The sequence below is a fragment of the Lindgomyces ingoldianus genome (assembly GCF_010093535.1).
Source record: "Lindgomyces ingoldianus strain ATCC 200398 unplaced genomic scaffold BDR25scaffold_6, whole genome shotgun sequence".
In the NCBI taxonomy this organism is placed as follows: Eukaryota; Fungi; Ascomycota; class Dothideomycetes; order Pleosporales; family Lindgomycetaceae; genus Lindgomyces; species Lindgomyces ingoldianus.
Genome location: NW_022985167.1, coordinates 264044 through 279534, shown reverse-complemented (window position 1 = coordinate 279534; position 15491 = coordinate 264044). Strand labels below are relative to the sequence as shown.

Below are 15491 nucleotides of genomic sequence, written 5' to 3'. Positions count from 1 at the left end.
TTAAAAGTAATTTAGTAGTTAATTAAAGTCTATTAAAACATGTTACTATGCATTAACTCTAAATTAGGTAAAGTATAGCTTAGCTAAAGCGTGTTTAACTCTAAAGTTAAAAAGTAGTTAGTTAGATATTAGTAGTTGCCTTTAATTCTAATAAGTTATTAGTAGTCTTTAGGTTTCTACTTTAGTGCATTTTTTATAACTTTTTTAAAAGTAATTTTAATTATAAGAGATAAAAAGTTTTAAACTTAAAAGCTTTAGTTAATAAAAAGTCTTTAGTGTTCTATTTATAGACTAAATAGTTTAATATAATAGTGTGTATGTCTGTACGTAAGTACAGCTGCGTCTGTACACGCGTACAGCTAAATTAGGTTGCCTGAAACGTTAGCTATCTAGCCTGTGCGTTAGGGGCTATGTGTACTTAAAAGCTCTCTTTCTTTATACAAAAACAAAGGTAGTAGTTAATAACAAAAAAATCTTTACCTACTTACTTCTTAGTATACCCTGTTACGGTCTACGGTTGGACCAGCGTAACTCTACAGGCAGTGCTCCACAATCTAGCTGGATTGGGGCAGGGCTCGCTTATGAACCAGTCGGAGGACGCGGAGGCAGCACAAAAGCCCGCAGTAATGGAGGAATGCGCTGTCTAATAGGGAGACAGGCTACAAATCTAGGGAGCTTAAGGGAGCTTAGGGAGCTCTCCTTAGCAGGCTCCTGCAAACTCCTCCTGCTCCCCTTAGCACTCCTAGCACATGTATATAGATCCTGTAGTAAACAACTTTTAAAAAGTGTGTTTAATGTTTAGTTTATTTTTTACATAAACTAAGTAGCATTTAGCTTTTTAATAAGCTATAATACTATTTATATATCTTACACTATATATACTTTTAACTTTATTTAATAAGACTATTTAACCTAGCCTTTTTACTGCTGTATAAAGGGTAAACTATAATCTAGTTACTCTACTCCCCTCTAATAGCCTATTAGCCTGTACATAGGACTGTACACTCTACTAGTTAGCCTCTATTATTTGCTCTACTTCTCTCTTAGGAACATTATAAGACTTAAGTGCTTCTATAAAGTAAGAATTATAACATTAAATACTACCTCTTTAAAAAGTATAGATACCTCTTAACATAACCTAGATTCTAATATAGCCTACACAGCTCTATTAGAATCTATAGAAGTTCCTAGCTAAAGTAAAGCTATTCTAGTAAAATAAATTAATATAATCTAGAATAATATTAAAAAACTCTAGTAAATTAGTAAAAAATTAGTAAGCTAGTAAACCTTTAATAAAAAGTTATAAACTTTTACTAAAAAGTAATAAAATTATAAACTTTTTTTAGGCCTTTAAGCCTTTAGAAAGCTACTAATTACGCCTATTAAATATATAAACTATAAGTAAAGCTAGCTAAAATATAAAACATCTTAACTAAAAAAGTAAGCATTATAGCTAAGAAAACTTTAAGGCTAGCCTTTTTAAAGCTTTTTAAAGAATTACTAAAAAACTTTTACTTATTCTTTATAAAATGTTACCTTTATATGTAATATAATAAAGAAGCATTTTAAACAGACATAGAAATAATATCCTAGATAGAACTACACCTAGAAGGCCTTTTTATAATCTAGTTTTAGCTCTACATAGATAACTAGATAAACTTTAGAGTAAATAGCGCAGCACTTACTTCTAAAACAAAAGAAGTGTTTAGTAGTATTAAAAACTTTAAAAAAGCTCTAACAGCTATTTATAAGACTTTAAATAAAAAGAAAATTGCAGCTAATAAATTAAATACTATAAAATAGAGTAATAGCTTAGTCTAGAACTATGTAGCACACTTTAGAGAATAATTAGCTATCTACAGATAAATAAACTAAAAAGCCCTTTATTACATGTTTTATAATAGACTAAGTAAAATAGTAAAAGATAAATTTATACATAGTAATAAGCTAACTACCCTTAAAAACTTTATTATATAGGTAATAACTTATAATAACTATTATAAAAAGCATAAAAAATAAAAAAAAATAAAAAAGAACTTTTTAAAAACTAAAGTTTATTTCTAAAAAAAAAAGCTTTTATAATATAATAAAAAACTAATAGACTTTAGTTACATAAAGCACATATAAAGCTCTCTTTTTAAAAAGAGCTAAGTTCTAGGACATAATAAGCTGCCTTTAATAAAGAAACAATAAAAGTAGCTAAAAAATAAGGCCTGCTTAAACTGTAAAAAAGTAAGACATTTCTACTAAAATTACCTAAACTTTTAAAAAGAGGAGAATAAAGATACTACTATAATAATAAAAGCTATTACTGCTAAATATAGCCTTATAAATAAGAAAATATTAGAAAGACTAGATAATAGACTTTACTAGTAATATAAAAAAACTACTCTTTAAATAGCTATTTTAAAGTGTACTAGAAAGTAGCTATTTAAGACTTTAGTAGCCTAAACATAGTGTTATAAGACCTTATAATTTTTAAAAAATATAAAAAAAAGACTTAGATCTAAAAATATATTATAAATATTTAAAAAAAAATAGTTCTCTCTTTAAGACTAGACCTTTAGTACTTTAGTAAGAAAACTTTTTAGATAGTTTTAAAAATATAAATACTAAAAGTGCAGTCTACAACACAGCTACCTAAGCTATTATATAGTTATGCTTTATTAGATAAACATTAGCAACAACTACCTTACATTTAACATTATATAGTAGATAGCTAAAGTTAAATATAACATTATAAATAATAAAAAATAATAGTAGTTTTTTATTAAGATCTAAGATTAGAAACTAGAAAAATTAAGCAGACCTGCTAAGTTTAAAGTTCTAAAGCTAGTACCTAGAAAACCTAAAACACTACTTCTAAGCTTTATAATTAGTAGAAAGGCTTTAGTAATATAGTAAAGCTATAGCTAGTGCATACTCTATAGAAATACTACTTATAGCACTAACAATTACTAATAGAAAAGACACCCTGTATAGATAGTATAAACACGCAAATACTCTTAGTAGACTTAAAAAAGTCCTTTTAATACTCTACATAGACCTAACAACTGTCTATACCCCTAGTACTAGTGCACACAGCGTTACTATGTTAAGCACTAGAATAATAAACACTAAGCAGGCTAGTAGCCTACATAGAAGAAACACTATAATAGATGCCTATAGCAAGGAACAGCCTTAGCCTATAAAACTATAAATTACTATACTTACTAAACTGCCCCTTTACACAAACAAGAAAAATAGGTAAAATGTAAAAAATAAGATAACTACAGGTCCTACTACTTTTAGTAAAAAGTAGTAAGAAAAGAAGACTACTTAACATCTTATTACTTAGTTAAAGACTATAAGTATAAAGTAGCTAACTACTATAACTAAAAACACTAAATTTATAAAAAAAAATAAGTTTAATAATAACTTATAAAACATTAATCTCTACTTTTTTTAGATAAAGAAGTTTTTTATAACATATTAGCTCTAGTTATAGTAGGATAAGAGACAGGGTACAGCTTAACAACCACTTTTACATATAAAGAATAGCCTAGACTAGCTCTTATAAACAGTAGATGCACTTTTACTATAATAAATAAAGACTAAGTAGATAAATAAAGCATTTTATTTTATATAAAAAAAAACTTATTTAAAGTAACTCTTACTAACACATTCTTAATTAAGTATAGCAAAGGATAAATTAACTTAAAAACTTATAAAAAAAACTTTAAAACCTTAAACACTAAAGACTAAAGGTCTATAAACATACTTTTATTAAAAAGTAAGTATAACATAATTTTAAGCTATAACTAGCTTAAAACATATAACTCTATAATTAACTAAAGAATAATAATAATAAAAACTTTTAAAGACTACACGCGCATAACCTAGTTAGCATGCTATAATAATTTATACTTAATTTATAAATAAGTAAAGTAGGGTAGCAGTTACTACCTTAAGAAGAAAAAACTCTAGAAATTCTCTTATTAAAAGCTAAAAGCTTAAGTAATAAAAATTATAAAAAAGAAGCTTAAAAAAGTCTTTTATAAAGAAATTAAAGCTAATAAAAACATAAATTAGATTAGAATCTTTAGAATTTAAAAAGAAAGCAGCATCTCTATAAAATATAAAGACTATAAGAATATGTTTAAAATACCTAAAAACCTAAAAGAATTACTACTATATTAGCCTTAAAACTATGCTATTAACTTAGTAAAAAATTATAACTTAAAGACTTATAAACTTTATTCTCTAATAAGAGCATAAAAAAAAGCCTTACAAAAGTATGTTAACTAAATGCTAGTAAAAGGCTATATTTAAAAAAGCTATAGCCTAGTTGCCTTAGTAGTAGTTTTTATAAAAAAAAAGAGGGGTAAGATCTATGTTTACTAGAATTATTAAACTCTAAATAATAACATAATCTAAGACTAGTTTTCTCTACTAATTATATATAACATTATAAACTAATTAAAAGAAACCTAGTACTTTATAAAGTTTAACATATAAGACAGATTTAATAAGATTAAGATAAAAGAAAAAAATAAGTAGCTTATAGTGTTTAAAACTTTATAAAAACTTTATAAATTATTAGTAATGCTATTTAGCTTAATAAATACCTTAGCAACATTCTAGCAAATTATAAATATAGCTTTTAACTTATACTTTAACGTCTTTACTTTAGTATATCTAGATAATGTCCTTATCTACTTAAAAGAAAGCCTAAAAAACTATGTATAGAAAGTGTAGAAAGTCTTAGAGCAGCTAAAGAAGTATAAACTCTACCTGCAGCTCTTTAAATGTAAATTCTATGTTACTAAGATAAAATATTTAAGATTTATAATTAATAAAAAAAAATAAAGATTAACCTAGCTAAAGTATAAAAAGTACTTAAATAGCTAAAACTTATAATAGTTAAGAAAGTTAAAAGATTCTTTAGACTATTAAAATATATTAGATAAATAATTAAAAACTATTTAAAAATTACTATACTCTTAATAAACACTACTACTAAAAAGTAAGTAATAGCAAAGTTTGTCTAAACTTTATAAATAAATAAAGTGTTTATAACACTAAAATAAGCTATAACAGCTAAACTAGTACTAAGAATGTATAACCTATAGTTAGATACTAAGATCTACACAGATGCGTCTTTAGAGGCTAGTAAAGCCGCGTTTTACTAGAAACAAAAAGACAAAAAATAGCACCTAGTAGTATACTACTCTGCTAAGTTTTTAGGACTTAAAGCAGGCTATAGCATACCTAATAAAGAACTAAAAGCTATACTAAATGCAGTAAAGGTATAGGCTATAGAGCTATATAAAATAGTAAAACCTTTTTACATTATAATAGACTATATAAATTTAGTTACATTTCTAACTATAAAAAAACTATTACTAATGCATGTAAAATAAGTAATAAAGCTTATATAATTTAACTACATTATTAAGCATGTTTTAGAAACATAGAACTAGTAAGCTAACACTCTTAGCTAGAAGCTAAATTACTTTAATAAAGAAAAAAAAAACTAAGAAATTTACTTTTTTTTAAAAAAACTAATAAAGGATAGATTTATAATAAGCCTTAACTTATAAAAAAACTCTACATACTTATAGTAAATAAGTAGAGATAAAAAAACTTAATTTAAAAATATTATAAATCCCTAATGTTTAGGCACCTAGGAATAGGCACCCTCTAGAAAAAGTTAAGAACTACTATACTATAATAAATACTAAAGATAAAGCAACTGTGCACTAAAGTGCTTAGAGAATGTAATATCTGTAATAAAAATAACTTATAAAGGCATAAAACTTATAGATACTTTTACCTAATTAAAGCACTAAAATTACTATAAATAATAATTATAATAGACTTTATTACAGAACTGCCTTTATTTAAGAAACTAAAAATAAAAAGAATGTGCAATATAATTATAGTAGTGCTTAATAAAACTACTAAATATCTATATACTTAGCCCTTAAAAAAAATAACAGCTAAAGAATTTATTTATAAATTAAAATAAAATATTATATTAGTTTATAAATGTCTTAAAATTATTATCTCTAACTAAGATAAATTATTTACTAGTAAATTTTAGAAAGCAGCTATGCAACACCTTAGCATAGCCTACAAATTATCTACAGCATACCACCTGTAAACAGATAGCTAGACTAAGAGAATAAATGCTAAAGTAAAAAAATACCTAAGAAAGTATGTTTTTTATACTTAGCATAATTAGGCAGAATAGCTTTTAATAGCATAGCTAGCTATTAACATAGTAAAATTAGCTATAATAAAAGAAACACTATATAAAGCTAACTTTAGTTATAACTTATACTTTATGCTATAAAGAAATTAACTTATAAACTTTTAGAAATTAATAGACTAATTAATAAACTTATAAAGCATATATAAAAAATAGTAATTAAAGCTAAATCTAGCTAAAAAAATAATAAAAAAATATGCTAATAAATTATAATAATAAGAACTAAGGATCTACTTAAGAGATTATGTATACCTTAACACTAAGAACCTTAAGATACCTAGACCTTCTAGGAAATTAGTAAAAAAAAAAATAAAACTATATAAAGTTCTATAAACTTAATAAGATAATTATAAACTTAAGCTTTTTTTATATATAAAGATACACCTATAGTTTTATGTCTCTAGATTAGAGAAAGCACTTAAAAAGATCTCTTTATCTACATAAAAATAAGAAAATAAAGAAATTAAATATAAAGTTAAACATATTATTAGTAATTAAAAAAATAAAAAAGAATTTTTAGTAAAATAAAAAAAGTAGCTTACTAGTAAAAACACATAAAAACTAGCTAAGAACTTATAAAACATGTAGCTGTTAGTACAAAAGTACTTTTAAGCTTATCTAAAAGAAACTAGCTAAGTAATAAAGCACCTATATTAAAAGAAACAGCTATGTTATTACTAAATAGTAGCAGCTTTTAAAAACAAGTCTTAGCTAATAAAGGCTATAAAAGAAAGTAACTTTTTATTTTAGCTTTAAAGGCTTTTATCTTGTCTAAAAAAAAGTTTTTTTTAAATACTTTACATGTTAAGCTTCTAGCAGATCTAGTAATTTTTAGATATAATTCTACTTAGAACGCTCTCTAGCTGTTGCCTTTAAAGTCTTCTAGACCTAACATAACATCTTTTTACTAAGTTCCTACTTATAAATCCTTACAGTAGCTGCCTTTTAAAGAAGTGTTTTTTTTTCTTTTTTAGCTAATTTTATATAGTGTTAAAAATAAAAGTATTACACTTACTATACTTTTTTACACACTTAACACATTTATCTAAGAATAAAGTTAACATATAAAATAACTTTAAAAATTAGTAAGCACTATAAAGTCTTATTTTTATCTAATAAAAAGAATTAAAATAAAGAGTAATATAAAAATAATAAAATAAACAAGACTAATAAGCTATTTAGTTTAAAAAAAATAAATATTAAAAATGCCTTTTAGTAAAAAAGCGCTTACTTTATAAATAAACTTTTACTAACATAGTTGTGTAAGTAGAGCAGCAAGGACACTACTAGGGAGAAGGGGCAGCGTGTTACAGTCTACAGTTAGACTAGCGTAACTCTACTAGCAGTGCTCTATAATCTAGCTAGATTAGGGCAGGGCTTGCTTATAAACTAGTTAGAGGACGTAGAGGCAGCACAAAAGCCTGCAGTAATAGAGGAATGCGCTGTCTAATAAGGAGACAGGCTATAAATCTAGAGAGCTTAAGAAAGCTTAAGGAGCTCTTCTTAGCAAGCTCCTGCAAACTCCTTCTGCTCCTCTTAGCACTTCTAGCATATGTATATAGATCCTGCAGTAAATAACTTTTAAAAGGTGTATTTAATATTTAGTTTATTCTTTATATAGACTAAGTAGCATTTAGCTTTTTAATAAGCTATAATACTATTTATATATCTTACACTATATATACCTCTAACTTTGTCTAACAGGACTGTTTAACCTAGCCTTTTTACTGCTGTATAAAGGGTAAACTATAATCTAGTTACTCTACTCCCCTCTAATAGCCTATTAGCCTGTACGTAGAACTGTACACCCTACTAGTTGGCCCCTACCATTCGCCCTACTTCTCCCCTAGGAACATCATAAGACCTAAGTGCTTCTACGAAGCAAGGATTGTAACAGTATACCTCTTAGGTATATATTTATTTAATTAAATCTAAGTTAACTAACACTAATTAGTCTATTAATAAACTATTTACTGTGTGTGTAGCTATACAGAGGATATTATCTTTAATAAATAGATTTATAAAGATTAATAAAACTGCTACTATATAAAAAGCTTACTCCCACTGTGTGTGTAGCTACGCAGAGAGGGCGTAAATAAGCCTTATGCACGCCCCTAGATTAACTAATTACATAAAGATAAAATTAGTAACCTACTATATGTGTAGCTACATAAAAAAGGCTTACTACTAAGCCTTTATACGCTCTAAAGCCTCTTATTAATATAAGCTGTGCAACTACTTACCTACTGCGTGCGTAGCTACGCAGAGAAGATAATATAGGCTGCATAATTAAAAACCTACTGTGTGTGTAGCTACGCAGAGAAGGCTTCTTATTAGCAGCTTACCTTATTAACACCTCCCTTTTAATTAATTACCTGCATAAGAGGTAATAACTAACTAACACCTTCTACCTCCCTAGGAATTAATTACTTACACAGAAGGCAACTAACTAACACCTCTTTCCCCCCCTAAAGATTAATTGCTTACATAGAAGGCAACGAACTAACACCTCTATTTCTTTTTACCCCTCTAGGGATTAATTGCTCACATAGAAGGTAACTAACTAACACCTTCTTCCCCCCCTAGGGATTAATTACTTACATAAAAGACAATTAACCTACACTTTTTCTAAGCTATAGTGTCTTTGTACACTTTATATAAAAAGTTATTAGAGGTTATACATATGTCTAAAATAATTCTATATAGAAAGGTAGATTTAAATCTTCTGTATAATAGAATAGATATAGACTCTCCTCTACTAAAATAATAAGCTTTATTTATAGTGTACATCCTCTTTAACATGTATAAGCTACTAAAAAAAAGGTATATACTATAAAAGTAAAATATCTTTAATAGATAAATAATATATAATTTTAATAACTTTTTTTATATAGTTAAGTAAGAACTTTTTCTTACTCTAGCTAAGCATAGGCACTATTCTAAAAGCAGGTTAAATTATACATAAGCTAAAAAGCTAAGAGATATTATAAATAAAAAAAGCACTAAAAGTTAGCTCTAAAAAAAAAAAGTAAAAAAGTAATAAAAAAAAAAGTAAAATTAATATATAAATAAGTAAGTAACTTTATAAAAGTAAAAAGTTACTAGTGTTTGTACATAAGTATAGCTGCGTCTATACACATGTATAGCTAAATTAGGTTGCCTAAAACGTTAGCTATCTAGCCTATGCGTTAGAGGCTATGTGTACTTAAGAGCTCCCTTTCTTTGTATAAAAAGAGAGAGCAGTAGTTAATAACAAGAAGATCTTTGCCTGCTTACCTCTTAGTACGCCTCTTAGGCGTACGTTTGTTTAATTAAACCTAGGTTAACTAACAGTGTAAGTATTATAACTTAAACTAAATTAAACATGCTTTAGAGCTTAGATATAGTTAAATAAATAATTAGTATAATATTATAATAAAGCTGTTACTAGTAAAAGTAAGTTTTTTAATATAATGTAATAGCATAGGCAAGATAATAGGTCTAAATGCAGTAGGAATCTACTTAGAGGCATATAGAAGTGCGTGGGGACTTAGAACCTAGGAATTTCTATTAACACCTATAGGCCTTATATAAAGGATATTAGAAAACTACTAAGCTAGCTATAGAAGCAAGGGGTAACTAAATACATAAGAGAATAAGGGTAACAGCAGAGGGCTAGGCAGAGTTAGGGCTAGGTTAAGGTCGGGGTCGATACAAGGGCCTTCCAGAGGTTCCAGGCGACTTGAGATGGAACGATTCATGAGAATCGTTACAGTAGCTATAAAATAGTATATTTTTTACTAGATTCTAACTATTATTAGTAGAGAAAAATCTAAACGCGCGCAGAACTTTAACCTATCTATACCCTAATTTTAGATTAATAGTATCGCTCTTCTAACTAGAACTTAACAACTAGTAGACTAAATTCCCTAGAATTTTGCAGGATCCCTAACAGAGCTAGTCTGAGACAGCTCCTAGATCCTTAGAGTCCTTAGAGTCCTTAGAGTCCTCAGACAACAGCTAGTTAAGCTGCAGACATGAGAGCAATTGCAATGTCCCTAGCCTACTATCCAGCTTAACAACTAGCAGTCTAGATCTCCTAAAATTTTGCAGGCTCTCTAATAGAGGCTGTCTTAGATAGGTCTTAAATTCTAAAGATAATATATTGTGTAGCTAGGGAGTTACATTAAGGTGTAGTTGTAGGGTTATTAAAATGTCCTACGCAGGACTTAATAGCGCAATACTCTACTAAATCTTGTTAAAATTAAGTTACAAAAATGTTAGAATATAGCTAGAGACTGTCTCTATTACCTATTAAAATCTAACCTAGTTTAGACAAAAAGTAGTAGAGCTATAGTAATTCTTAGTTAAGCTAGTGCATAGTGGAGGAGGTTTAGAACTATAATATCACCTAAAAAATCACAAAAGTCCCTTAGACAGCTAGGGAGAGAAAGCCTTTCTTACACCCTTATTAGCTAGAGAGATGGGGCTTGCGCCACTAGCAGGGGCTTGCCCCTGTCGAGGCTCTCTCCCCATCCCGTCTGAGCTTGCTGAGATAAGTAGCGCACCGTCACGGCTGCTACACCTTACCTATATAGGTAGGTGCTATGATTAGCCGAAGTACATCCCATGGTCTGTTGACATCAAACGTCCCAGTTTGGTTCATCACCAATCCTCCAGGATCCACTCAATCTCTAGAATCATCTCTCATTTGCTGAATTCTAGGCAAAAACACAGAGTCCCACGAGCAGATTGTGGGGGAGCTTTCCACCTACCAGGAATCGACTAAATGCGCCGGTCTAGCAACCAAAGCTGTGTGGGGGCTGTCTGGTAGATAAAGAGACTGGATTAACCACGGGTTTTTGCATTGCAACTGAAGCACTCCAGGAGCGACGGCGAATATGAAGCTCACGATCTTGTCCCTCCTCACGTTGGCGACCAACGCCGTCGTTGGCCAAGAGGCTAAGCTCCCAAGCTCCGACCCACTCACGGTCCGAACCGCCACAGGCACCTTCACGGGGCTCATCGATCCCGAGTTTCCAAACACCCGCCAATTTCGCGCCATTCCGTTTGCGAAGCCACCCGTGCTGTCGCGCCGCTGGCTACCTCCGGAGAGGCTGCCGCCATCGAATGAGCATAGCAATACGACGCAGTTTCCGCCGTCGTGTCCACAGTTTGTATCAGCGGTACCCATGTTTTATAATTCGGACCTGACCAGGGGTAACACAATCTACAACCCTAACCCTAACGGCGACCAGAACGACACGTCAGGGCTGGTTGGGACGGCTACTTCTGAGGACTGTTTATACCTGGCGGTGTGGGCGCCGCAGGTAACGGCGCCGCGTCCTAATGCCGGGCTCCCTGTCCTCTTCTTCATGACTGGGGGCGGATTTATAATAGGTGGTATCGACATCCCGTGGCAGATGCCGACGTCATGGGTCGAGCGGTCGCAGTCGCACATTGTCGTCACTATCAACTATCGACTTAATATCTTCGGCTTCCCCTACGCGCGCGGGCTGGCGAACGGCCACCAGAACCTCGGCATCCTCGACCAGCGCGCTGCACTGGAATGGGTCCGCGATAACATTGCGGCCTTCGGCGGCAACCCGAGCCGTATCACACAGATGGGCCGGTCCGCTGGAGCCGTCAGCGCTGATGTCCATGCCTATGCTTTCCCCGAGGACCCAATCGCGCAAGCCTACTACATGCAATCGGGGACAATCATGGGTGCCAATATTCAGGCCAAGGATTCGACATATTCCAACTTCACGTTCGTAGCGCGTCACTTTGGGTGTGAGAACCCCGGTAGCGACGAGGACGGGGCAACGGAGCTTGATTGCATGCGTGGGGTATCGTTTAAGGATATAGTAAATTTCATCGGACAGTATGGCGATCGGGGCGAGACGCCCGCGCTAAGATTTAGCTTGGTTCCCGATGATCGCATCGTGTTTACCAACTATAAAGAGCGAGCAGAGGCAGGTAATATTGCACGCCTGCCGGTTATGATCTCGAATACCGCTAATGAGGCGTCGGCAACTTTCTGGCAACCAAACATAACCACTAGCCCAGACCAATCGATTATCACCGCCTTAGACATTGCGGTGATGGTATGTCCGACGTTCAACTCGACCGTGTACCGGAATCGGATGGGTGCGGACGTGCCCGTCTTCCGTTTCCAGCACGCTGGCACGTTTCCCAATCTAAACTATTACACGTGGCTCGGAGCATACCATGCCAGTGACATACCGATAACCTTCGGGACATATCAACTTCTAGACCATGTAGCAAACACTACCCAGTTCGAAATTGACGTCAGCTTGTCAATGCAGGACCATATTCTTGCCTTCGTTAAGGACCCGTATAATGGCCCACAGAGGACGATGGGATGGAAACCAATGATTGCCAGTGATCCGAACGGGGGAGATCTCATCCGCTTTGGCGCCCAAGGCATCGTATCGCAGCACATCGATGGTGTCGAGGTAGATGGAGTGTGTCTGGGATTACGAGAATACGACCCGTTCCCGTGAGGAGTATTAATCCGTAAGATCCATACCTCGATATTATCCCGAATGCCGGCCCGGGCCGCCGAGGGGATTTCACAACGTACGGGTCCTGGAGGCTAGTCCCTAAGTGGTTAGTGTTTTTTCACAACGTCAACAGTGGCAGTAGATATGTTATACTGTACAGTTGAATATGTACAAAAAAAAAACTAAACCTATTCCTAATCGCCTTCCCTCTCCACCCTCTGACGGATCTAAAAGTCGGCTACCTGACGGTAGGTCTCGACTAGTTTACTAGCCGAACAATCATCTACGGAGTTTGTAACGAGGTCGGCACGGTCAACCACGTGGCCTTCTCTCGCTCATAGAGGTTTAGGCTAGGCTAGAGACAACCGCTAGTGCTAGTGCTTACCCTAGCATTACCTATATATATATTATACTATGCGAGAATACTTAGCTTAAGTATTCTCGTGCGTACCTTTTGGTACAGTGGGGAAAGTCGTATAGTATCGACTTGGCAGACGGGGCGCCTACCTCATTACAAAAAGTAAGTAACTTAGGTGTGTAAGCAACTTGCCTATAGAGTACGTTAGCCAACTTATAAAGGCTAGATAATAAAAAAGCAGGTAATTATTAAGCATATACGTAAGTTAGATGTGTAAAGATTTCCTCTGTAGCTAGTAGCTATAGCTAATATAGCTTATTCTTTACACTCTAAGCATAATTTAGGCTATATTAGTATAAACTAGCTTAGTAAGTTTATTAAGTATTATTTAAAGCTTAATGTAAAGTTTAAGTTTAAGTGTAAGTATAACTATAAAAAAGCTTTTTATTAAAATTTTAAAGTAATTTAAAGCTAGCTTAGCTTTATAAAAAATATTAAAGCTAAGTATAGTATTAAAAATAACAACGTATATAACTTTAATAAAATAAGCCTTATAATAAGCTAAATATCTACTTAAGTAGATTATAGCTTTAGAAAAATAAAAATAGCTAAAGGTAGTTTAACTAGGTAACTAGAAGTAGATAATAACTATTTAAAGTATTAATGCTAAAAAGTAAGCTATTTTACTCTTAATTATTTTTTAGGCTAGTAATTACTTTTTAAACTAGTATAATAAAAATATATATACTTTAAAATTAAGTTATTACAGTCTCTAAATGTAGCTAGACTACTAATAAGCTTAGTTTAAACTAGTTAAAGCACTTTAATATACATATAAAAAAGTGTACTATTAGCAGCTACTATCTACTAGTTATTAATAGCTATAAGAGGTATAACTTACTTCTTTTAGTAATACTATAAAAATAATATTATTATTGCTATTTATATACTTTTTTATTTATTACACCTTTTATAGCTACTTAATGTAAGTTATTTTACCTTTTTTAAAAAAGCATATAAGTGTTAAGATAAAAACCTTATATATAACTAAATTACTTATATTATAAAAATAAAAGTTTTACTATGCTTTAAAGTAGCTTATGTAAGGACAGAGCTCTATACCACTACGCTAATACAACTAAAAAGGTGCGAATAATTAACTAACGTTAATTATTGCGTACAGAATAGTATATATACCTGTCGCACGTAAGCACTATCTCAGCCTTACACGTAAGCGCTATCCTAGCCTTACATTATCCCCCTTCTTAGCAGACGCATGTCCTAGGCGTCACATGACCTACCCGCAGCTTAGAGGCGCCTATGCGCATGTCTCGGTTACCGGCCAGAGGCTGACCACCTGCGGCCCAGAGGCGCAGGATAAACACAACGCAACGCTCAGTGGCCACGCCAGCTAAGCCATACACACTAGACCTCCTAGCAGCTACAACGTGGCGCTAGAAGAGGCCGCCTCACGTTTTAGTCTAAAAACTAGCTAAGCTGTCTAAGGTGTAAGTTAAAAGCGCAACTGTCCTTATTATTAGTTAATTATTATGTAAGAACAAAGCTCTATACTACTACGCTAATATAACTAAAAAGGTGCAAATAATTAACTAACGTTAATTATTGTGTACAGAATAGTATATATACCTGTCGCACGTAAGCACCATCTCAGCCTTACACGTAAGCGCCATCCCGGCCTTACAGCTTATAATACTATAATTACTTTTAGAAATATTTAAAGAAAGTTTTAAAGCGCTAAATTAGTTTTTTTTTAACTTATAAAAAGTTATAATAAGCCTTACTATAAAGTTATATACTTTATTACTACTACTCTTTATTATTAATAAGCTCTAGTAGTTGTAAAACTTAAGTTATAATTAATGCTTATAAAGATAAAAATTTAAAAGTATATAAATAGCTTACTAACTTTTATAGTTAAAGTGTTTAAAAAGGTTTTAAAAAAGCAGTAATAACTACACATAAGCTAGTATTAGTGTAATAAAAATTACTAAGCTGTTAGTAGCTAATAAGGCTACTACACAACATAAATTATATTAAAAAAAAGTTTACACTTAATAACTCTAAAGAAGTTAAAATCACGTAGTAATGTAACTGCACAGGTAAGACAATAGGTCTAAATGCGATGGGAATCTACTTAGAGGCATATAGGAGTGCGTGGGGACTTAGAACCTAGGAATTTCTATTAACATCTATAGACCTTGTATAAAGGATATTAGAAAACTACTAAGCTAGCTATAGAGACAAGATGCAACTAAATACATAAAAGAATAAAAGTAATAGTAGAGAGCTAGGCAGAGTTAGAGCTAGGTTAAAGTTAGAGCTAATACAAGGGCCTTCTAAAAGTTCTAGGTAA

The 15491-nt window shown here is 31.6% G+C and overlaps 1 protein-coding gene across 1 annotated transcript; it reads left to right on the top strand.

Moving 5' to 3' along the window:
• Positions 1–11116: 11116 nt before the first annotated feature.
• On the top strand, positions 11117–12920 carry BDR25DRAFT_301242 (alpha/beta-hydrolase). The gene has a single exon (XM_033689533.1). It carries the CDS (start codon positions 11134–11136, stop codon positions 12757–12759), a length of 1626 nt encoding a protein of 541 aa, XP_033551372.1. The 5' UTR covers positions 11117–11133; the 3' UTR covers positions 12760–12920.
• Positions 12921–15491: the final 2571 nt, after the last annotated feature.